At 46.2% G+C, this 25,557-nt stretch overlaps 1 protein-coding gene across 2 annotated transcripts in view; it reads left to right on the top strand.

The window, feature by feature from the left end:
- The window catches only part of LOC119979037 (neuron navigator 1-like), an 806,372-nt gene that overhangs the window by 215,418 nt on the left and 565,397 nt on the right, over positions 1–25,557 (top strand). For both annotated transcript variants that reach the window (XM_038821010.1, XM_038821009.1), the window contains exon 4: positions 9,371–9,510. In XM_038821010.1, coding sequence (XP_038676938.1) covers positions 9,371–9,510 — 140 coding nt within the window. The remainder of the gene's footprint in view (positions 1–9,370; positions 9,511–25,557) is intronic.

Genomic DNA, 25,557 nt, shown 5'->3' with positions numbered 1-25,557 from the left:
CCCCACGACCCAAAACCCCCGCCAAGCACCAGCTGGGCACTAGCTCACCCCCCACTATGCTCCTGAGAGTCAGCTGACCCATGCTGACCCTGGCAGCTCCCGCCCCTGGCGCCGATCAGACTGTCGCCTCATTGTCCGGAGCCCTCTCCCCACGTGAATAAACCAATTAATCTACCTCTCCAGCCCCAGTGAGTAAATAGTAATACAAAACAAAAAATAAACAGAAGACACTATCATTGCCTCGTGAGGAGACATTTGTTGAACCAAGGCTCCAACTTCCTGAAAATTCGCACTAAGTACAGGGGCCCCCACTCTGTATCTCAACATTGCCGAAAACACTGCACCCTCCAGCCACCACCACAGCCCTTACACGCACCCAACATTGTATGCAATCTTATATTAGAAACAGTACCGTGTTACCCATCCCCACCACGGCTTTCCACCAAAGCTTAGCTGTCCTTTAATTTGAGTCCAGCTTTTCTTGTTTGATGAACGACCACACCTCGTCCGGCGTCTCAAAATAGTGATGCCATTCCTTGTACATGACCCATAGCCTCGCTGGGTGTAGCATCCCAAATTTCACGCCCTTGCTGAAGAGGGTCGCCTTCACCCGGTTGAATCTAGCATGCCTCTTGGCCAGCTCCGCACCCAGGTCCTGGTAGATGTGTATCACACTGTTCTCCCACCTACTGCTCCGTTCTTTTTTTGCCCACTGCAAGACAAGTTCCTTGTCCGAGAAGCGATGAAATCTCACCACCATGGCCCTCGGCGGTTCATTCGCCTTGTGCTTCCTTGCGAGGGCTCTATGCACCCCATCCAGCTCCAGGGGTCGAGGGAATACCCCCGTCCCTATCAGCGTCTCCAGCATCTTGGACACAAATGCTCCTGCATCCGACCCCTCCACACCTTCTGGGAGGCCCACGATTCTCAAGTTCTGTCTCCTGGACCTGTTTTCTTGGTCCTCCAGCCTCTCCTGCCACTTCTTGTGGAGGTCATCCTGCACCTCCACCTTAAGGGCCAATACGACCAACTCGTCCTCATGGTCGGATAGCTTTTTTTCCATCTCCTTAATCGTTTTCCCCTGTGTCGCCTGAGTTGTGATCATTTGGTCTATTGATGCCTTTATCGGGGCCAGCATGTCCTTTTTAAGATCAGCCAAGCAGCCCTGAAGGAACTTCTGTTGCTCCTGTGCCCACTGCGCCCATGCATCCTGGTCTATACCAGCCGCGGTGCCGTGCCTCGGTGCCCGCTCCGCACTCTTCTGTCTGTTGGGACTTAAACGCTTCACCCGACGACTCCTGGTCCAGCTATCGATACAACAGAGAGGGAATCCTTTTGGCAGTGTTCGCTTCACCAATCTGCCCCAAAAGTCCGTGAAAACACCTGAAAAAGGTCAGAGAGTCCGTTCCAGATGGGAGCTGCCGAATGTGCGACCTACTCCGCCATGGCCACTACCGGAAGTCTCGTCACCGCTTCTTCAATGGCCTTGGCGAGATCTTTTCACAGTTGTTCCCTCTGCTGCTAGAATTCAGATTTAATAAAGGCCCTTAAGTCGGCTTGAAGCCTTTAAGCTTGCCCTTCCCATACCTGCATTCTGGAAGAGGCTTTTGTCTTTGCTGCAGCTCCAGCCAAATCTTTCACTGTTTCTGCCGGGTCTGGTAACCAAGAGACATACTATTCCTGAGGGAAAGTACTCCTCCAACATTCACCTACATCTTTTCATCAGAATTCCACCCCGTATTGATTAAAAAAGAGCTCTTTTCTGTAACCTTGGGCACTTACTGCATGGTCCACAACGGAAGTCGATCAGCTATTTCACTTTTAAAGGAGGTCCCCTTGTCCTCAAACAAGTTACTTCAATCAACCCTTGCAAGCTCTTGTCTAATTCCATCAAAATTCACTTTGCCCCAATTTAGAACTTGCACCTATGGACCAGTTTTGTCCCTTTCCATAACAATTTTAAAATTAATAGAACTATGGTCACTGGTCCCAAAGTGGTCCCCTACCGTCACTTCAGTCACTTGCCCTGCCCTATTTCCCAAGAGTGGGTCAAGTTTTGCCCTTTCCTGAATAGGAACCTCCGCATACTTCCGAGGAAACTTTCCTGAACACACTTCACAGATTCCACCCCATCCAAACTCTTAATACTATGGCAGTCCCAGTCTATGTTTGGAAAATTAAAATCCGCTACTATGCCAACCTGCAAGTCTCCCCAATCTCCCTGAATATTTGTTCTTCTAATTCCCGTTGACTATTTGGGGGCTTATAATACAACCCCAATAAGGTCACCATTCCTTTTTTATTTGTTAGTTCCACCCACAAAGCCTCGGTGGTTGATTCTTTGGTTATTTCATCTCTGACTATTGCCATGATGCTCCTCCTAATTAAAAATGCAACTGCCCCTTCTCTCTTTCCTCCATCTCTGGCCCAACTAAAGCAGCTGTACCCTGGAACATTAAGCTGCCAGTCCTGTCCCTCCCTTTGCCATGTTTCAGTTATGGGTATAATATCTCAGTCCCACATACCTATCCATGCCCTGAGCCCATCAGCCTTATCTGACAGCCCTCTTGCATTGAAATAGATGCAATTTAATCCAAGGTTTTCCCCGCTCCCTGCTGAGCCCCTGCCTACCATACCTATTCAGCTTGCCTTTCAGCCCCTCATTTGCTTCCCTGCTCCTGAATATCCCATCCCCTTCCAATCTAGTTTCAACCCTCCCTTGTAGCCCTAGCAAATCTGCCCCGTAGGATATTGGTCCCCCTCCAGTTCAGATGCAACCAAGTTGTATGGCCTCATTAGACTGCTACAGGATTCTTATTCATCAGTCCAGTTACAACGAAGGAGAAATGCAAGTTTGATTTCATAAAGTGGAACTATTTTCTTTGTCAATGGATAGCTTGCATCTTTTGAATCTATTACCATATTTAATCAACATATTAATTTGATATTTTAAAAATCAGAAGTTGTTAAAATGGAATATAATTGGGAAAAGGAGTTTTATATCAAACCCGGTGCTCTGTGCACATATTTCGTATATGGAGGCCCGATCCTCAGATTTGGAATCTGGCCAGTGGGAGCATGCATAAATGGAGCTCATCCCACTGCTGCCCGGATTTACCCAGCAGTGGGAGAGGACCACACCCTGCTTCCAGTCTGACAGCTTTCACTGTGCAAACTGGTAGTAGGCAAGAGAGTGGGGGATGGCTCATTAACAAGCTCCCTGGGCCCATCAAAGCCCCCTCCCCAACTCCACTCTGATTCCCATCCCCCACTGACCAGTGTAACACAGCTTCCTGTCCCCCTTGCCCCTTCTATTCGAGCCATCCAGGCTGGTCCTGGTAATAGTTCCCACCTATATTTACCTCTATATCTGGCCACTCAGTACCAGGGACTGGATTCAACCCTTGCAGTGGCTGCTGTTCCTGGTAGCCTGCTGGGACCACAGAAGCTACAGAGAGTGGGGCTTCCTGCCAAGATGGGAGTGGAAGTCCCACCTTAAACTAAAAAAAAATGCATGTGGGGTAACCCGACGGTCAGCCCAGTTTAATTTTTGGAGAAGTTGGTGGACCCCAGTGGCCCATTAAACTCAGCCCATGGGTTGCCTGTCAACTGCCAGCTTTATCACATAATAGTGTTATGGGATGCAGACCTCCATACCTAATCATCACAAAGAGCTAAATAAAAGCAAAATATTGCAGATTCTGGAAACCTGAAATAAAATATGAAAATTCTGGAAAAACTCAGCACGTTGGGCAGCATCAAAAAGGGTGAAAGTTTCGAGTCCAATATGACTCTTTATCAGAACATCACTGGAAAATGTTGCTGCTATATTTTCACCCTGTTGGCTTGAGGTCTGAACCAATGATGGTGAATATTGCTCAATGGCATTTGCCGAATTGGTGCACGGTTGACCCATTCTGCAGCTGCTTTCATCTCAGCTTGTATTCCTCTTGTGCAATGAAGTAAGAGACTAACTCCACTGCCTTTGCTCCGATAGGGGCAGCACGGTAGCATTGTGGATAGCACAATCGCTTCACAGCTCCAGGGTCCCAGGTTCGATTCCGGCTTGGGTCACAGTCTGTGCGGAGTCTGCACATCCTCCCCGTGTGTGCGTGGGTTTCCTCCGGGTGCTACAGTTTCCTCCCACAGTCCAAAGATGTGCAGGTTAGGTGGATTGGCCATGATAAATTACCCTTTGTGTCCAAAAGTGCCTTTAGTGTTGGGTGGGGTTACTGGGTTATGGGGATGGGGATAGGGTGGAGGTGTTAACCTTGGGTAGGGTGCTCTTTCCAGGAGCCGGTGCAAACTCGATGGGTCGAATGGCCTCCTTCTGCACTGTAAATTCTATGATTAAATTCTATGATAGTAATCTGCCTGTTTTGGGTGACTCCATCAAGTTGGAATCCTGGTTGCATTTAATTTTGTGTTCACTGCAAACCAGTCCTTAGACATGCACCATCTCTGCCTCATCCTCATCATAATCAGTGCCTGACTCTCTATCCTCCAGAAGCCCACATTGCATTCCAACTGGATAGTGCAAGGGTGTTTTGGCTTGATGGAATGTGAGTGATGCAGTATATGTGGTTAGACTTTTGCTGTTGATTTTGTAGATTCTCTTGCCAGTTATTGTAAAAACAGTTAAGCCTTTTAAAGCATTTAGTTCCTGAATTAGCAGAATGTTTGAGAGGCAGAAACATTGCTTTGAATGTAATTGTACCAGCATTGGTCTAATATTCCTGAATTCGAGGCTTGAACAGCATTGACCAGACCATGCAGTGAGGTCAAAAACCATCCCCACTACTGAGTCCCCATGCTATTCTCTTCTCAAGTTGGGCCTTTGGCTGGATGTTGTTGTCTGAAGCACTTGGACCGGCATTTCACAACCTCAGGACACGTTCATTGAAGTCCTTTTGAAATATAGTGGAAATTAGCTGCCGATTTGCACGCTGTTAGGTTCCACTACTGTGTCACTGAATTTTGAGTCCACTGAGTGTCTTGAACATCTGGTAGGTGAGGAGCATTGAATGGAAAAGAAAGAAACTTTAAAAGGCACGAGAATATTTGAAAGTATGTGTTTTTTTTTAATACTTTTATTCTCCTCCTTTTTCACATTTTCTCCCAAATTTACACCCACCAACAATAAACAATAATCAACAACAGAGATGTCAATCCCCATAACAATAACAACGATCCCATCCTCCCACCAACCCCCAAACATTAGCCCACATATTTACATAAACAGATGACAAAAAGGAATCAGGGATTACCCATAGTCACCCTTAATACACACAGCTCCCATCCCCACCAACCCTCCCACCCATCCGCCCCCAACTAATGTTCGATGTTATCCAGTTCTTGAAAGTGCATAATGAATAATGCCCATGACTTGTAGAACCCCTCCGAGCTTTCCCTCAGTTCGAACTTAACCTTCTCAAGGGTCGAGCATTCCAACAGGTCCCCCTGCCACGCCAGGGCACAGGGTGGAGAGGCTGCTCTTCATCCCAGCAGGATCCGCCTTTCGGCAATCAACGAGGCGAAGGCTACGATATCTGCCTCCGCACCCATTTCCAACCCTAGCTGGTCCGACACACCAAATATGGCCTCCCGGGGACCCGGGTCCAGATTCACGTGCACCACCTAGGAAATTACCCTAAAAACCTCCTTCCAGTTCTCCCCTAGCTTTGGACAGGACCAAAACATATGAAGGAGATTAGCCTTTCTCTCTCTCTCCTCTCTCTCTCTCTCTCTCTCTCTCTCTCTCCTCTCTCTCTCTCTCTCTCTCTCTCTCTCTCTCTCTCTCTCTCTCTCTCTCTCTCTCTCTTTCCCCCCCTCTCCCCCCCCCCCCCTCTCCCCCCCCCCCCCCCACCCCCCCCCCCCCCCCCCCCCCCCCCCCCACCCCCCCACCCCCGGCGCAACACACACACATCTACTACTCCTTCAAAGAATCGGCTCATCCTCGCCCTCGTGAGGTGCACTCCATATACCACCTTCAGCTGTATCAGCCCCAACCTCGCATATGAGATGGAGGCATTTACTCTCCGGCGCACCTCACACCGGACCCCCTCCTCTATAACCTCTCCCAGCTCTTCCTCCCACTTTGCTTTGATCCCTTCCAGTGGTGCCTTATCTTCTTCCAAAATAGCTCCGTACACCGCTGACACTACCCCCTTCTCCAGTCCCCTTGTCATCAGCACCTTCTCCAGCAATGTGGAGGCCGGCTTCACCGGGAAGCTCTGTATCTCCTTCCTGGCAAAATCCCGAACTTGCATGTATCTAAACACTTCTCCCTGCTCCAGCCCAGACGTCACTTCCAGCTCCCGCAATCCTGCAAACCGACGCCGAAGATACAAATCTTTTAGCATCTTAATCCCCTTCTCCCATTTCTGAAAACCTCAATCCCACCTCCCTGGCTCAAATCTGTGGTTCCCCCGAATCGGCATATCCCTTGACCCTGCTCCAACCTGAAGTGTTGGCAAAACTGCCTCCAGATTTTCAATGAAGCTCTTATTACCGGACTCCCTGAGTATTTCCACGGAGCTATCGGGAGCGGTGCTGTTGCTCGTGCTTTCAGCCCCGACCCCCTGCACAAACTCTCCTCCATTCTGACCCACTAGGAATCAACCCCTCTGACCCAGCTCCGCACCTTCTCCACATTCGCCGCCCAGTAGTAGTACATCAGGTTCGGGAGACCCAAAGCCCTTCCTGCCTTCCCCTCTGTAGCAGCACCTTTCTCACTCTGGCCACCTTCCCTCCCCATATGAATCAGGTAATCCTTTCCTAAATCTCTCTGAAAAAAGACTTTGGCAGGAAAATCGGTAGGCATTAAAAAATAATCAGAAATCGTGGCAACACATTCATTTTAAGTGCCTGTACCCGACCCGCCAGTGACAGAAGGAGACCATCCCACCTTGACAGATCGGCTTTCACTCTCCTGACCAAACTAGTGATGTTGTACCTGCGAAGCCTCCCCCACCCCCAGGCAATCTGCACCCCCAGATACCTAAAGTGAGTCCCTGCCCTATGGAATGGCAGCTCCCCCACCCCTGCCCCCACTCCCGGCCGATACACCACAAAATACTCACCCTTGTCCAGGTTCAGCTTGTAACCCGTGAAAGACCCAAATACTCGCAGTAGCTCCCCCCCCCGCACTATTCCTTTACATGCTCCCGAACTTTTTAATGCGATGGCCAATGGCTCAATCGCAAGTGCAAATAGCAGGGGGGACATAGGACATCCCTGCCTCGTCCCACGGTGCAGAGAAAAGTATCTCGAGCTGATATTGTTTGTGCGGACACTCGCCTTCGGCTCTGTATATAATAGCTTTACCCAGTTCACAAATCTTGGTCCAATCCCAAACCGCTCCAGAACTGCCATCAGGTACCCCCATTCTATCCTGTCAAACGCCTTCTCGGCCTCCAATGCCACAACCACCTCTGTTTCCTTCCCTTCCGCCGGTGCCATAACGACGTTCAAAACCCTCCTAATGTTCGAAAACAGCTGTCTCCCTTTCATGAACCCCGTCTGATCCTCACCTATCACCTTCGGGAGGCACTCCTCCAGCCTACCCGCCAGTACCTTCGTCAATACATTTGTGTCCACATTCAGAAGTGATATGGGCCTATACGACCCACACTTCATCAGATCCTTATCTTTTTTATCAACAGTGAAACCGATGCCTGCCCCAAGGTTTGTGGCAGCACTCCCTTCCCTATCGCCTCTTCAAACATCCTCACCATCAGGGGTGCCAACGTATCCTTGAATTTTTTATAATATTCCACCGGAAACTCATCCAGCCCTGCCACCTTCCCCGACTGCATCCTCCCAATCGTATCCTTTATCTCCTGCTCCACTATTGCTCCTTCTAATGTAGCCCTGTCTCCCTCCCCTAGCCTCGGGTACTCCAACCCATCTAGAAATTCCTGTATCTCACGGTCTTCCCCGGGTGGCACTGACCTGTACAACCTCTCATAAAACTCCTCAAAAACCTTGTTAATCAGCTCCGGAGCCACCACCAACTTCCCTGCCCTGTCCCTCACCTGAAGAATTTCCCTTGCCGCTGCCTCCCTCCGGAGCTGACCTGCTAACATACCTTATCTCCATGTTCATAAACTGCACCCCTTGCTTGTCTCAGTTGGTGCACCGCCTTCCTGGTGGACAGTCGGTCGAAACTCGCCTGTAGTTCCTTCCTCTTTACCAGCTTCGCTTGATCCCCATCTTCTGCATAACTCCTATCTACCTCCAACATCTCATCTATTACCCTCTGCCGCTCCAACCTCTCTTTGTCCACCCTGGCCTTAAACAAAATCACCTCACCCCTCACCACCGCCTTTAGAGCCTCCCAGACGACTGCCTTCGACACCTCACCCGTACAGTTGAAACCTACATATTCCTTAATTACCTTTTCAATTTTCTCACAAAACACTTGGTTCCCCTAAAGCCCCACATCCAGTTTCTACCCCGGTCTCTGCGCTACCCCATTCTCCAGTACCATATCCACTCAATGTGGAGTGTGATCTGACACTGCAATTGCAGAGTATTCCGACCCCTTGACTCCAGCCAGCAAAGCCTTTTCCACCACAAAAAAGTCGATCCGCGAGTATACCTTATGGACTGCTGAGAAAAACGGAAAAGTATGTGTTTTAAGGACATTACCGGGTTCTTCCTTTGTTTAGTTTTTATGTTGCAAATAATACCATATTTGAACCTGGGTCTTCAATAATTAGAAATGAAATTGTACTAATGTTAGCTATAATTTTTGTTTTAGTTGGCCCATCATTATCAAATTTATATAGAATATACTTTACCGAAAAGTGGTTAAATAGACAATCTTTACTAGACTTTTGATGAAGCAATCGGAAGAGAAAATTACTTGTCTTGAGAACCAAGTCTTTGAGTCCTTGTATCATTATTTCCGTTGATTTATTCAAGCCACTGTCCAGCCCTAGGATTAAGACTCTGTAGTCAGCAATGTGCATGCTTTATTTGTGATTCAGTAATGGATGGCATGTGGTTAATATTAAAGTTGGGTTGGGCCTTTGTCAATTCCCACCAGAGACATACCCACCTTATTAAGCTGGCAGCTGAACTAATGGTCATGAACTGCAACATTTAATTTAAAATAAAACAGCAGTTCCATAATACTGCAGACATATCATCTTTCTTTCTGAAGAGTGGTGAGGTAATTTCTTTACTTTAGTCTCAGTACGCGGATCAGCACAATTGAACTTTTTTCCCCCCCTCCCTTCTGATTCCATTGCTGTTTCCATTTGTGGTTAAACCCAGATAGTCTCATAGCTCTTGTGCAAGGCGTTATTCTCTCTCTTCAATCTGCTTCATATTTACAGCCAAGACACTATGTTTTTTCCTTCAGGATTCCTGGCCCCACTGCAAGGGCAGCAGCAGCGACCGGCAGTAATACAATGTCTCTCTCAACTGTGAACGGACAAAGTCAAACTATTAGCAGTTTGAAAAAGCACAACAATCTGCCTTGCAAATCTGGGAATCAGAAAGGTAAGGATTGAAAGTGTGCTGAAAGTGAGTTTTGAAAGTGAGTTAAATCTAAATGGTGGCAAAATAATTTCAATTACTCTGCTGATCAAAGTTTTGGGAATATTATTTTGTTACTAAATTGAAGTAAGCTTCCTCAATTTGACAGTAGGATTACTTTTAGGAGTACAAATTTGTTTCTTCGATGGGGAGCAAGGCACATGCATGTCATGCACGTGCTGAATTCTAGTTGCTGGTCTACAATTATCTCTCAAACCTCTAGTGATTGAGAACAGATGACAAGATGCTCAGTTTTTTATATATATAAGCACTGGAAATAAAAATGCGGCAAAATAACTTAAAGGTTGCTTCAACTTTAAAGGTTAACATTCGGAAAAGTTCCGCACTGGCTGCAGTTGTGCTATAGACAGCACACACTTTCCAAGTGCTGGCCCAAGTTTTGTCAATCACTTTTATTTGTCAGATCAATAGTTCGACTGAGTGTTGCAAAGATCCGAACAGTCTTGTTGTTCAATGTATTTTACTCATTACGTTTAACTTTAAGTTGTAGCTGGCGAGATACACCATATGTATATTTGATTTTGTAATGTTACAGCCAAACTGTTTTATATTAAAATGGCAAATTAACTTGTATCGAGCATTTAAACTCTGACATTAGTATGATGCAAAAGTCCTAATCTGGTTCTTGATTCATCCATTTGCAGATAAAATTGATTTGAATCAGATGTATAAAATTGTCGCATTCAGCTCCAAGAGTTAACGTGGTTCATGAGTTGCGCATTGACTTTCTTTCGTAAGGCAGGAAAGAGCATAAATCCATGATTGAAAATAAATGCCTTTTCCCAATGTAAAGGTGGAATTTCATGGAATGGCGGTTATGGTACATTTACACTGTAGCCTCTGAAATTGCATTCAGCTTAACTAAGGATGATCTGGATTGAATAGGATGTCAGAGGATTTATATCTACAGCTGTCTCATTCAGTTCATGTGCTCAGCAGTATTAAATTAATAGCCCAGGGCGTGCACTAAAATACCCATTCTGGTTACAAATGGAGATTTCCTGATATTTTCTGCGCTCGAATGTGAATCTCCACAGTCCATAGTTCACAACAGATGACAGACTTTTTTGTTCTCAGGTTTTGATATAAAAATAATTCTGCACAGACAAACTTAAAGGTTCACCACAAGCCAGTCAGGAAATTGTACCAAATTCAGATTTTAAACTTTTAACAATGCTTTTAGCATTCAAGGCATGTTAAGTACCTGACTCATTATTCAACTCATAGATAAATATGAAAAGAAATTGCTAAGTTTCTGAATGGCCAGAATTAACATTGCAAATGCCAAATTTGCTAAACCATAAATTTAATTCAAGCTGAAAACTGAAGGGTAGAATTTTGGCAATACAGATGGGCAGACAGGGAAAGTGAGCCAACTAGCTTTACCATATTAGACATTAGCCTTTTTATTATTTTTTCGTGGGATGTGGTTCAAGCTGGCAAAGTCAGTATTTATTGTCTGTTCCTAATTCCCCTCAGGTAGGTGGTGGTGAGCACCTCCTCGCATTGCTGCAATGCATGTCATGTAGGCACACCCGCAGTGCTGCTAGGGAGCAAATTCCACGATCTTGACCCAGCAAAAGTGAAAGAATGACAATATAATTCCAGGTCAAGACAGTGTGTGACTTGGCGCAAGCTTGCAAGTATGTTTACTACAATGCAAAATAGTTTGTACTTGATTCTTAGCATAATGTGGGTCATTTTAACTTTGACAATAATAATTCAACCACTGGATATATATCTTTCCTGATTTGCATTTTCGTTTCCATTGGCTCCTATGGCAATCTGCAGAGATTTCTTTTTTAAAATTTTTCCAATTAAGGGCCAATTTCACATGGCCAATACCCTGCACATCTTTGGGTTCTGGGGTGAGACCCACGCAGACACGGGGAGAATGTGCAAACTCCACATGGACAGTGACCCGGGTCGATGATCAAACCCGGGTCCTCGGTGCCGTGAGACAGCTATTGTGCCACTCGCTCAGCAGAGATTTCCAACAGGCAGCTTAAAATTTGGGCACGATTTAATGACCTCGTCGCGCCCGTCTTGGTGTTGGGACCACACAGTTGAATCTCGCGAGAGGCCTCTGACAAATTGTGCGACCCTCCAAATGACTGGTGAGGTGACGCGATCTGGATCTCGCCCTCACTGAACATGATCCAGATCAGCATATTTAAATGAGCCATTCTGCTCATTTACATAAAAGCAAATTACTGCGGATTGTAGAATCTGAAACGAAAATGAAATGAAATGAAAATCGCTTATTGTCACAAGTAGCTTCAAATGAAGTTACTGTGAAAAGCCCCTAGTCGCCACATTTTGGCGCCTGTTCAGGGAGGCTGGTACGGGAATTGAACCGTGCTGCTGGCCTACCTTGGTCTGCTTTCAAAGCCAGCGATTTAGCCCTGTGATGAACCTGCCCCCACAGAAAGTACTGGACAATCTCAGCAGGTCCGACAGCATCTGTGGAGAGAGAAGGGAGCTAATGTTTCGAGTCTGGATTACTCTTCGTCAAAGCAGCTTGGACAAAGTGTCTTCCCCCACCAAGATTTCTGTATACAGGAAAGTGATCAATGAAATATTAGAAAACATGTCCTGTGTAGGCAATAAGTTATTTACTATTGTATTCTCTTATTTTTTTTCCCTCTTTGTTTCTCTCAGTTTTGGTTATCTTTTTCTTGTTGATGTTTCTTTTCTGGGAGCACACTTGCCTCTTGAGTCAGAAAGTTGCACGTTTAGACACACACCACAGACCTGAGCACCAAATCTAGGTTGCAGCCTTTGTGAAGTGATGTCAACGCATTGAATTTTGTGCCACATGTTCTGCCGATCACCAGCACTTCAACGGGAGAAAGAAGCTGTAATATTGATGTTCTGAAAACTATTGGTGGAATAGGACACGACAACGCTGAAGCAAAATTAGATTTTCTGCCATACGTGAAACACGCTCTTGGTGAATGGACAGTCCCTTTTACATTGCGCCTGTGTTCCTTTTCCACTGAAGTCACTGTAACTTAGAGAAGTCTGCCTAGTTGAATTAAGAAAATCTATCATTATTTGAAACAAAACTGTGAAATGTAACTTTGTACTACAAATGATCATGTACAATCAGTTGAGATTAAGTACAATTGTAAATAAGTTTAGGTGTTCACAAAGAATATTTTTATCCATCACACTAAGTACTGAATGAATTGTGATCTTGCTCTCAGAACAAATGTAGGTCAGTAGGAATTCTATACTCCAGGTCTGAATTGTGACCCAGAAATTTCCCTGCTTTCCGTTTGCTTCCTTCTGCATTGGATGAAACCAGAAATTGTAATTTTGCTTACTGTCTGGGCGAGTGCAAGTGGGTAAGTGGCATTGAACCTGCTGACGGCAGTGGCGTTATTTTTTGTGCAGTGTAGTGCGGAACATAGAGGGAAGAAATTACAAGCACGGTTTCCTTGCTGTATCATTGGCGTGCGGCCTTTGATTCACCTGCTCTGCCATTACCTTTAATGATCTTGGCGCCTCTAGTTAAAGGCCGTCCCTGCACAAAGCTTGATGCTGGGAAGTCATGGCTGCGAAAGCTCAGATGCATACAGCCCCGAGGTTCACCAACACCTCCCTGGAACGCCACCTGGACACAGCGGAAGCCTGTCGCAAAGTAATATACTACACTATGGGTGAAGACCTGCCAACGAGATCACAAATCTTGCATGGGTGGTGGAGGCAGTGGCAGCGGTGGCCAGCTATAATGCCTTGCAGAAGAAGATAGCCATCCAGCGCCACAAGAGGATGAATGATCTCTTCAGTTCTGCCAAGGGAAGTCACTCTTCTCATTACTGTCAGCTCACACACTCGGAGATCCATTACTCACCTACAGGGCTCTCACCTAATGCCAGCTCAAGGAACACCACCACTCACTCTCCCACACATCTTCATCATAGAATTTACAGTGCCGAAGGAGGCCATTCGGCCCATCAAGTCTGCACCAGCTCTTGGAAAGAGCACCCTACCCAATGTCCACACCTCCACCCTATCCCCATAACCCAGTAACCCGACACAACACTAAGGGCAATTTTGGACTCTAAGGGCAATTTAGCATGGCCAGTACACCTAATCTGCACATCTTTGGACTGTAGGAGGAAACCGGAGCACCCGGAGGAAACCCACGCACACACGGGGAGGATGTGCAGACTCCGCACAGACAGAGACCCGAGACGGAATCAAGCCTGGGACCCTGGAGCTGTGAAGCAATTGTGCTATCCACAATGCTACCGTGCTGCCCACATGGCAACCCCTACATGACGTGATCTCATCACCTCGTTATTCCCACTCACCGTCCATACATACCAGCCATCTTTATCATTCTTGCGCGTGTCCTGCCTACACTCTATCTGCCTTCATGCAGGGCAAGCTGGCACACGAGATGGAGAGATCTCAGATTGATGGAGGGATGCCAGATGTGAAGGTCCTTTGAAGGACTTTAACGAGAAAACCGTCCTATTGCCTGGGGAGGACATGGACTGCTCCTATGCTGATATTGAGGTCAGCAGTGATAAACCTAGTGAGGATCCAGGACTACATCATCCACCAGACTACCATGCTGTGAACGATGTCTCCTGTTTCACAACCTCCTGCCATGACTAATGAACTCCCCTTTCTTTCACAGTACATCAGGGAATTAGCCGAGGGAGTCCTCCAGCCAGGCTATCGACTGCAGCCTCGAGAGAAGCACAGAAGAGGAATCCACAGAGCCCGAAGCGGAAGAACCATCACATTGCTCACCCACATCCTCCACTAGAGCAGACTCGGGAGTACAATCTGGTGAGCTCACACACTGTCAGATTGACCGCAGGCAGAGGCAGAGATGTTCCAGGTTCCTGGCATGCAGAGGATTGCTGGAGGTCAGGAATTTGTTGAGTTCCAGTCAGAAAACGAGCCTTTGGACTTGTTCATGCTTCAGTTGCTGTAGCTCCAAAGGCAAGGGAGGGAAAATCAGCAAGGAATGTCTCGTACACCCCTCAGATTGAGAGGCTTCATATAAGAGTCCATCTGCCTTGTGTCTGAAGTGATTCTGCCAACATTCCAACGCAGCATGGTCAGCACAGCTAGGGTGGCATCAGCCATTGAGTCCTTGGTGCAAGACATTTGTCCTGTACTGTAGCAGGACATGCAATCCATGCAATCCATGGTACAGGCATTTCCTGGTATCCATCAGTGCCAATGATAGTGCGGCTTCTCGAACTTACCCCAGCTACCCCTATATCCCAAATGGAAAAGCAAAGATCCTCTGGCACCCATATGGAGGTGGATCAGCTGGTGCAAACACAGTGCCATCGAACCAGGTGACACTGGATGGGTCCTACCCATATGAATCCTCTCTTCCTGTGACTTTAGTTCCAAGGGCCAAGATGGTTGGCACTGCCACAAAGCAGGACCCCAAAAGCAGGTCGGGGCCACCAGGGTCTCAACTCTCCAGAGGACACATGTCAAAGTCATCGGTGACAACAGGGCATGACAAACTGCCTCTACCTCCACTCCAGATGTTGCGGATGCACCAAGACAAGGTTGGAAAGGTTAAGAGGTTGCACAGCATGTGTGTGGGAGTTAGATACATGTACATAGTGTCCAACTCTGTAAATAAGCTCTCATTAATAGGACCCTTTCTGTCGCTCCTGTTTCTGATGAGCTGTGTTCCTGTCGTGCTGGCCAGAAAACTGGATTTTTGTACCAGAGAGAGGCAGGATGCCCAGTTCAGGGCTACCTCCTTGTGCTTTCTGCAAGATTGCCAGCACATTGCTGGTGTCCCCTCACAGTGACAGAACACATCAGTCATACCTGTTTCTTGGGGGGAATGGGGGTGTATCCCACAATGTATAGGGCGAGTGTCATTCATTCCAATCATTGTCCACATGTGCTCTCTGCGCCTTTGAGGTGTGGCTGGATCCCTATCCCTTTTGCTTCAGCCTCCGGTGACACTGAACCTCAAGGGTACAGCTCATGAAGGATGATGCTAGAACATTAGAGACTTTCCCAGCTGCATCACCATGATGTGACCCAAGTCATTGAAAGAAAGTGACTTGCCATCAGACAGACAAGAGTCAGATATTCCCAGAAGCTCTGTGAGGATTTATTCACTGTCCCCATGAAAGTCATCATCATCATCCTGGAATGTAGTGACTATGGACAGCCATTGCGCCCACATGACAGTCGTGTTATCACTGAGGGCACTCACTGCCATCAGTCAGACAGGAGTGCTATTCTCACAGACGTTATGTAAAGATAATGGGATATCCTCACTGGATCTCCTCATTAACCTCCGTAAATCTAGGAGCAATGAGCCCGCCCCGTGCTTAACTGCCTTGTCTGGCATCACCATTGCTTCATGGCCAGTATCTTCTCACTCATGTATCTCTGCAGCCACTTCTCCTTAAAACCCTCTTCAACACGTTGAAGTCTGCCTTCAACACCATAATCCCATCCAAGCTCATATCAAAACTACAAAATCTGGGACTTGGCTCTTCCCTCTGCAACTGGAACCCCGGCTTTCTGACCCATATACCACAACAAGTCCTCCATGAAAGTTCTCAATAGTGGGGCCCTGCAAGGCTGCTTACTTAGCCCCCTACTATACTCCTCATAAACACACGACTGCTTGGCAAAATCTGGCTCCAACTCCACCTACAAGTTTGCTGACGACACGACCGCTGTGGGTCGGACCTCGAACAACGCCGAGTCAGATAGAGAACCTAGTGGAGTGGTGTAATGACAACAATCATTCCCTCAATGTTAACAAAACTAAAGAACTGGTCATTGACTTCTGGAAGAAAAGTATTGTACACACTTCTGTCTGTGTTAACGGGGCCAAGGTGGGGATGGTTGACAGCTTCAAATTTCTAGGTGTGCAAATCACCAAAAATCTGTCCTGGTCCACCCACAAAGAAAGCACAACAGCGTCTATATTTCCTCAGGAAACTAAGGAAATTTGGCATGCCCGCATTGACTCTTGCCAACTTTTACAGGTGCACCATAGCAAGCATCCTATCTGGCTGCATCACAGCCTGGTATGGCAACTGCTCGGCCAAGACCGCAAGAAACTACAGAGACTGCAAGAAACTACACAAACCCGCCTCTTATCCATTGACTCTGTCTACACCTCCCGCTGCCTTGGGGAAGTGGGCATCATAATCAAAGACCCCTTCCACCCGGCATTTCTGTAGTATCAGAGAGACTCGACGGTTAACATTTGCCTCCTTAGAACCACTCTTTGCCCATTCATCACCTGAAGCTGCCCACTGACTCATGTCCTGGCCATTGATACCTAGTCCTTACTTGGTATTCTGCTTTGACCTGACACCACCCTTGCCCCACACCACACCTTTGGCCACTTTGCTGCATCCTGAGCTCTCATCTCATGTGCAGGCATTGTCCAACGATTAAATCAAAGACCTTGCGCTCAACCACATCTTTGGAGGGCACTTGTCAATACACACCTCAACACACAGCTAAGGATTAGGAGCACTCTCTTTAGGCAGTGACACTCTTGTCTGACAGATGGCAGTGCGCGCCCTCAGTGATAACACGACTGTCATGTGGGCGCAATGGCTGTCCATAGTCACTACATTCCAGGATGATGATGATGACTTTCGTGGGGGCAGTTGTTTGCTCAGTGGGGCAATGGTACAGACACACCCTGGCATTCATTTTATGTCATGGGTTAAATGCTGAACAGCAAACAGTGGCACTCGCACACGCAAGTTATGAGTGAGTGAGCATAATTGTGTGACTATTTTGACTCCTGAAATGTCAATTGAGTTAAAACTGAATGGTCTCAGCTGCAATGGAGCACTACTGATCACTAACAATTAACCACAATGTGCTGCCTCTAGTAGCACCACACCCTCAGATTTGAGTAGATCTGTGAGTTTGTAATGACTCCCTACTGCCCGAGGCACTTCCCGTCCCTCTGTGCGGCCATTATAAGAAACCCATAGCCCGATGGCAGAAGGCATCCTCAAGAATAGTGCTTTTAACACTTGACAGTCAGTTCCCTGGTCTGCCCTGACTGAAATCTTTCCCCCTGCTCCACCCCCCCCCCCCCCCAATCTCAGTCACTTCCCACTTCCTGGTAACCCAGAGTAGCCTCCACTCCCCCTCACCAACCCCACCCCCCCCTCACCAACCCCACCCCCGGGGTACCCCGCAGCCACCCTGCACCCTCTAACCGGTACCTTGCAGTCACTCCCCATTGATTACCCTGAATTCATCCTCCCAGTTTTCTCTCAAGTCTGTTGATGCTGGGGTCCCCAAGTCAAACGCTGGTAACCCCTCCCCCTGAATATGCGGAGCCACTCAGCAAGCATGGTGCTCACCTCTTGTGTTCTACTCACTTCCATGTTCTACTCACCAGCTGCATGCTTTTTGAAGCCAGCCATGCTTTGCGCTGTTCTTACGTCACACTGTTGTGGAGATGCCGGCGTTGGATTGGGGTGGGCACAGTAAGAAGTTTACAACACCAGGTTAAAGTCCAACAGGTTTGTTTCGAATCACTAGCTTTCGGAGCACAGATCCTTCATCAGGTGAGTCATCAGGGCAATTTTAACTTAAATGTTTAGTTTTGTAGTTCAAGGACAGTAAATATTGAAGCAACCTATAATTTTTCACCAAACCATACGTGAAAACATGAGATCATTCGGTTTTCAGCTAAAGACCCTTGTCTATGAAATAGTAGTCTGTGTAGGGGCTAAATCCTTAAAACTAGCTCGTGCTACCTTAATAATGGTTTTTTGGGGCGGGAATCTCTGTTCCTTTATGCCGTTGGGATTCTCTGGTTCCCCTGCAATGAATGGGAGATTTGGCGGAGTGCCCACAGTAGCAGCGGTAGCAGGTGGACACGCAACGGAGAATCCCATCCCCGGTCTAAGAGAAAAAGCTGCGACGAACATCCCTTTTAGAAACAATGTATAACCTTGAATTTTAATTCATATTTCTGTCAAGAAATGTGGAATGGCGGGATTCTCCAATAATGGGGCTATGTCCCCATGCCCGTGAAAAAACGCAGGCGAATCACTCTGGACTTACCTGGAGAAAGTCCAGGGTGATTCTCCGATTTGCAGGGGGTCAGCAGGAGTGCTTGGGCTGCCGATATAGAGCCCTGCACTTCTGGCCGGGGTTCCGCGCATGCGTATGGCGATGGCCTGTGTCAGCCACCCCATGTGACATGGCCAACCCACACCGCGGACCGGTACTGAAAACATAGCCCCCCCCCCCCCCCCCCCCCCCCTCTCCCCAGATTGCGCGCGCCCATGGCTAGATGGCCTCTGATCGGTAGCCTGGCCATCCTGGAGTCCTCCCTGGTGAATGACTCCACCTCCCACCAGGACGGCCGTAGACTGAGTCCGCAGCCACTAGGCCGAGTTCCCGCCAGGTGCAACCATGAGAGAACCACGCCGTGGGAACTTGGCCAGTTGCACTCGGTGAATCGTCGCGGGGGCCTCTTTCGATGGCCCCCGACCAGCGCCACGCGCACGCGCGATTGACAGCGATTCTCCGGGGACCTGATCTCGGGTTTGACGCCCATTCTCCACCCCCACGCCGATCGCGATTTTGGCATGGAGGCTCGGAGAATCCCGCCCCAGGCCTCATTTTCTTTTAGTCCTTTTGTGAGCTTGGTGCTGGGAATTCTGAAGGGCTTCCCAGCAAATGGTCAGATTTTCTGGATTTGTTTATACATTGTGCATTTTTAATGAGGTTTTACAACCCTTGGAGTGAAGAGGTGGGGGAAAAAAATCACCGGAGCATAAAAAAGACAGGAGTCCAGTTACAGACAAAAGAAAGGTCGAAAAGATGCTCAGATGTATATGGCGGAGAGGGAAGACAGGAATTCTAAGCTCTCCGATAAGAAATAGTGCAAGGCTGCTGGGAGATTGAGTTTAGGTAACTCATGTGTCTACTCTTTTTTTTGGGTGTCTCAGCAAGAAGTACCAGTTGTGAAAAATTCACCGAGAGAATGCTTAGAAATCCGCCAGAAGAAAACCTCTGCAACTGAGTCAGCCCAAGCCAGAAATTCTGGTGTTAAGACTGTGGCAAATCTTCACGTAATTGTTTGTGTCTGCGACGGTATTGCTAGTATAAAAGGAACAGCGGGTTCGAATCCTTTTCTGGTGTTTGTATTGAGATCTTTCCAATTGTTTCTCTCTGGTGTAATATAGTTAATTTTTTCCTTGTTTATTAAATGTTCCATTGTTTGTGTCAGAAGTTTGTTAGTAATCTCCTGTGAATTTGTTCAGTAACATTCCTCCATGGTTTCTAAAATAAAAGTTAGGTTCTGGCAAGCCAGCTTTCACTTTGGGTTCTGACTCATCTAACATTAACATCAGCTGGAATTGTAACAATCCCAAAACACAAAAATGGGTATTCCTTCTTGCTAGGGATACCCCATAGGAAATAATGCATGTTTGCTTCCATATTCCAACAGTTGTTACTTTTTTAAAAATTGAATTTCTCATCTCTTCACCACATGTAAAAATACGATCGATTTATTTAATTTGGAATTTCATTTTCTCTTTGTGCGTTAAAGGGGAGGTATATGGCTTTTTCTGGAATTGCAAGTGTGCGTCTGCCCCTCCCAATGTTGCAGTAGTAACATCTGAAGAGCTATGATTGATTTGAGGTTTGATACTTCATGCCTGTTTCAGAAATGTCATCAATTGGTGGTTGCTATCAATTGTATTGAGAAAACACACAGAGGGAAGACTTGAGGACTATGGTATGCTACTATTCTACATTTCACACCGTTTAATTAGATATTGCCTATTTTGTGACAACCTATTTTGTGGTTTGCTTGATGCGTCTTCAGGAATCCATGTCATTCTGTGTATGTTAAAAGTATAAAATTGTGATACGACATGTAGATCGGCAGCAGGAAATCAGGTAATGTAATTTTTGGAAATCAGTCTTTAATGTCAAGCCACCATTGCACCTACATTCCATTTTGCATTAATTACCTTTCTTACCATTTTGTGTTATAGTATTTGACGATACCGGTGCCGTCTGGCCAGGTTAGTTAAATATAGTGAGGTCACACAGCCAAAGAGGATTTTCAGCTCTAGAACTGCAGTACATTCTTAAGATTAAATAAACCAATGGTTTAATTCATCTGCCGGATTACTGATGTTGCTTTAGTCTGATATCTGAGGACTACAGATGCACTCTGCAAGAGCTGACCTATATTTTTCCATGGCCATCAGCAAATGAGTATGTGCTGTTATCTTTCTGCAATGTTGGGTTTTACCAGACTTGGCAATCATACAGAACCAGAATCTTTTTCGGGATTATTACAACTCTTGTAGACATGAAGGATGTTTCTGGCTAATCCATATGTTTCTGTATTTTGCAATTGAACGTCATTTTTGTTGATTTGAAATGCCAGATGTAATTGGACCTTATCGGACAAGTGCTGTCCCATCACTAATTGTCAATGTTGGGCTGTATCTTTTCTTGAATTCTGTACAGTAGTCTTTATTTCCTGGATTTTCTGCAGGTATAAACAAAAATGGATATGTTTCCCCTGGTTACCAAGCTCTGACCAACTGAACTGCTATGATAATCCTCGTCAGACACCAAAATATTTCAGTGGTATTAAAAGTGAGCAATGAAAGTGACTGCTGTTAACTGATTAACTGTATACATCTTTTATACAATAGCGTTTTTAAAAAATTACTTTTTCTGAGTTACAAAGCCAGGGCTCAGAGTGTGGTCAGGGACGAACGCCTAATCCAGCTCCTTGCCTGCTCCAAAAACCAATCCAAATTCAAATTGAATCCAATTCATGATCCCCACAAGAGGGACATACCAGATCTGAGCCAAAAGGCTACTACACTTGATCTTAGCCAAAAGGCTGAGAATCGATTACATTAGTGTTATTTAATACAGTTTTAAATAAGAGTAAATACATTTTGCTTGACTGTTGATTTCTTTCCCATAATCTCTCTTCCTATGTTTTATCAGTTTTTTTATTATTTTGTCATGGTCACGTGAGGAGCCGTTAAAAATGACACCCCTATTATACTTCTGAAAGTCTGACTGGAATGGGGGTTCGATTGTCCGCAACCCGATGCTAAAATCGTGTCCGGTGCCGGCGCGGACAATCCATTTCCGTGCATGGAATCGGGACTGGCGGCAGTTCCTCGATTCTTCTCCGTCTCCCGCGTATCCCCTACCTGTGGCCATTGTCAGAGGTCCGCCCTGCTATTCTCCGCCCCCGACCGGCAGAAGTTCCAACGGCGTGGATCTAACATGGTCCTGCCATTCGGGATACTCGCAAGGCGGCTGCGGACTCAGGCCGTAGCTTCTATGGTCGGGGGCGGGCCGATCGGATGGCAGGGGGGCATCATACGGGACCGGGCTATTTTTGGCCGGGCGATCCGGGTCGGGTGCTCGGCCGATTGGGGGCACTATTTAGGAGGTCCAGCTCCACGGTCCGAGTCTGCCACGGAACACAGCGTGGCCGCTGGAGGCCGCCGCCATGCGCATGCGTAGCCTCTTACCCGGAGGTGCGGGGGTCTGTATCTACAGCTAGAGGTGCGAGCTTCACAACGGGTCCCTGCTAGCCCCCTGCAGGACTGTGAATATGTGACCTTTTGACGTCAGCTTTTCTGGCGTAAAAGGCCACAGTTTTTATGACGGTGTGGGGACATAGCCCCTGAAACGAAAAATCCAGCCCGTGCATTTTTTCATGAGTTTAGTGAGGATATGCTTTGCTAATATTGCAGGAGTACCACTGTGTACACTTTCAGATTATATAGAATTTTCTGAATTTAAACACAGAATATGAAAGATTTTAGAGACTACTTGCCAATTTTTTTTTTTAAACTACGTAACCATCATTCATACTTCACACACGAGCCCTGGGCCCACACATACACTAATGCAGATGGCAAAAAAGAGAATAAGCTTAAAGATGTTTTACATTTTGCGATGAAGATAAACAATCAAAGGAAATATGGTTAACTGTCCTTTGGCTGGTTGCAATGCAATAATTCCACATTGCAACAGTTCTGCTCAGTTGTTTTCCTGGGTGTAGTCAGATAATAATTGGGTACTTTAAATTTATTAAAAAAAGGATTACAGTTTTTTTTTTAAATTTAGAGTTCCCAATTATTTTTTTCCAATTAAGGGGCAGTTTAGCATAGCCAATCCACCTAACCTGCACATCTTTGGGCTGTGGGGTGAAACCCATGCAGACCCAGGGAGAATGTGCAAACTCCACACAGACAGTGACCCAGGGTAGGGATCAAACCCGGGTCCTCAAACGCTGTAGGCAGCAGTGCTAACCACTGTGCCACCGGGCCACCCAATAGGATTACAGTAAAGTATTTTTTAAATGCGGCCAGAAAAAGGCAAATAAAAAATTGTATCTTTGAAACACAAACACATGCTCATAACATTTATGGGGTGGCATGGTGTCACAGTGGTTAGCACTGCTGACTCACAGTGCCAGAGACCCGGGTTCAATTCCGGCCTTGGGTCACTAACTGTGTGGAGTTTGCACATTCTCCCCGTGTCTGTGCAAGTTTCCTCCGGGTGCTCCAGTTTCCTCCCACAGTCCAAAGATACGCAGGTTATATGGATTGGCCATGCTAAATTGCCCCTTGGTGTCCAAGGATGTGTAGGTTATGTTCAGGGGACAGGGTGGGGTGGACGGGCGACTGGACATGGATAGAGTGCTCTTTCAGAGGGTCGGCGCAGACTCGATGGGTCGAATGGCCTCCTTCTGCACTGTAGGGACTCTCTGATTCTAATCCGACTCATCTGAATGTTATAATTTATTGCAATGTTTGAAATTAAAATACTTCACATATTGACCTACTTCCCATAACCTTCCTGCTCTCATTCCACTTGGGAGGTAGAAGCAATTTAGCTTTAATAGGTTATTAAGATTTCAATGATGAAATATTTGATACAATTTTCCAATCAACTGCATTACTGCCAGGTGAATATAGTCTGATGGTAGACAATAGCAAAGTGGCAATGTTACTAGACTGGTAACCCCAAGGCCTGGGCTAATGTTCCAAAAAACATGAACTCAAATCCCACCATGACAGCTGGGGGAATTTAAATTCAGTTAATTAATTAACCTAGAATAAAGTGCTAGTTCCATTAATAATGATCAGAACATTCGCAGATTATCACACAAACCCACCTGGTTCATTTAATGACCTTCTGGGAAGGAAATCTGTCATCCTTACCTGGTCTGACCTACACATGATTCAGAGCAATGAGGTTAACTCTTAACTGCCCTCTAAAATGGCCATTTGGTTATATCAAACACTGTGGAAAATACACTCTGGGTGTGCCTACACTAGATGGGCAGCAGCAGTTCAAGAAGGGCAATTCACTTTTCTGAAGGGCAATTGAGGATGGACAGTACATGCCAAAAAATGGATAACGAAAACACAAAATCTTGGGAAATTAGTTACTTCCAACCATATCAACATTTGAGGCAAGATTTCAACTCACTCAAACTAAACTCACTTGCACAGAGTTAAACTTCGGTCCTTGATATTTGTTGCACATGAAGAGAAAACACGAAATGGCAATTATGTACTTCAGTGGAAAAAAAATTCTTCTCATTTTGTCGTAACATTTTTAAGGTACACACACACACACACAAAGAGAATTTACATTAGTGATGACAAGTATGAGAAATAATTGACTTGTGGAATGAACTTTAGATAATACACTTGATGAAAAGAATGGCATTCCATCTCAATGTTCTATTATTGTCCCAGTATAAATAGTAAAATAGAGCACAGTACATCATCCATTATCTGAATAGTCCACAACCACAATATATTAAGATATCTAAATAGTTTGGATATGGAAGCATGCTGTAACCAGGTTTTGTTTGGTTTGAGCTCCTGTCAAATATTTCAGCATGGCTATTGTGTGAACTGAGCTGACTGCAATATATTGCAACGCTTATTGCTGCAGGTCCCAAGCAGCTCCGGCCAGCGGAGGTCTCAACAAAGTTTTCCAGAACAGGTCAGTGTGCCTTAAATCCTTGTAATTCCAGCGGACATAACTTTACACTGCTGGCTGCAAATTATGGCCCATTATTTCTGGTAGAAATTGCGATGGAGGCAATATATAAACTTTATACTGCCTGGTAAAGTATATGATTGTACAGAATTCAAATATTGCTACAAGGCAATGAGTGCAAGTCAAAAGCTTCAGCAACATATTTTTCTTTTCAACAGTGTAAGCACTCGCATGCAGCCCAGCACTAAACATGCTGCAGAGTGGTTGCAGTCCGTAGCATGGGGACTAAGCTTGTTCTGTTAACATCATTGGGGGTCTTAGCTTCGGTTGTCCTTGGTCAGGATCAAAAAGATTTGCAGGAAGCAATGTTGTTGGTAAACATTGCCTTTCATTAAACATTCTTCCAATTATACACAGAGCAAGGCTTAGCATGAGGCTTCACATAGACCTATCACTTAGCATGCTCTACATCACTGATGTAGACTGTCAATTTGCATATTTAACATTAACCCTTTATGCTACAAGTAGCTGCATACCTCAGCACGGGGTCTAAGATTGTGTTGGATGAGTGCAACGTAAAGCTTGACTGCACAACTTAAAACCGGCCTGCAGCAGTTAATGGGGAGGTGCACTCGGGCTGAAGCAAGCCTGAAACTGGCTGGGAAGGAGGTTGGGTCAGAATTGCTCAAGGACATCCATCATTGACATCCACAGTCTCCCACCATCCACCAGTCCTGCTGAAGCTACTACGTCGGGTAAAGCAATCACAAGACTTTAAGGGGCAAAAAGGGCACTGAGTGAATACATGAACGTGATTGATTTTTGTATTGGTTATTAGATTGTTTGATTGATGCTTAGGAATGGCAGTTTAGTTTGACATTATAAGGACATGGTGATGGTGAAAAGGTAAGGCATAGAACTGTATAGAATGGAAATTTGGAGTTGTGGGGGGGGGGGGGGTAA

This window comes from Scyliorhinus canicula, chromosome 15 (genome assembly GCF_902713615.1).
Source record: "Scyliorhinus canicula chromosome 15, sScyCan1.1, whole genome shotgun sequence".
NCBI classification, from domain to species: Eukaryota; Metazoa; Chordata; class Chondrichthyes; order Carcharhiniformes; family Scyliorhinidae; genus Scyliorhinus; species Scyliorhinus canicula.
The sequence above is the reverse complement of the archived record's forward strand: the minus strand, read 5'-3'. Positions and strand labels throughout refer to the sequence as shown.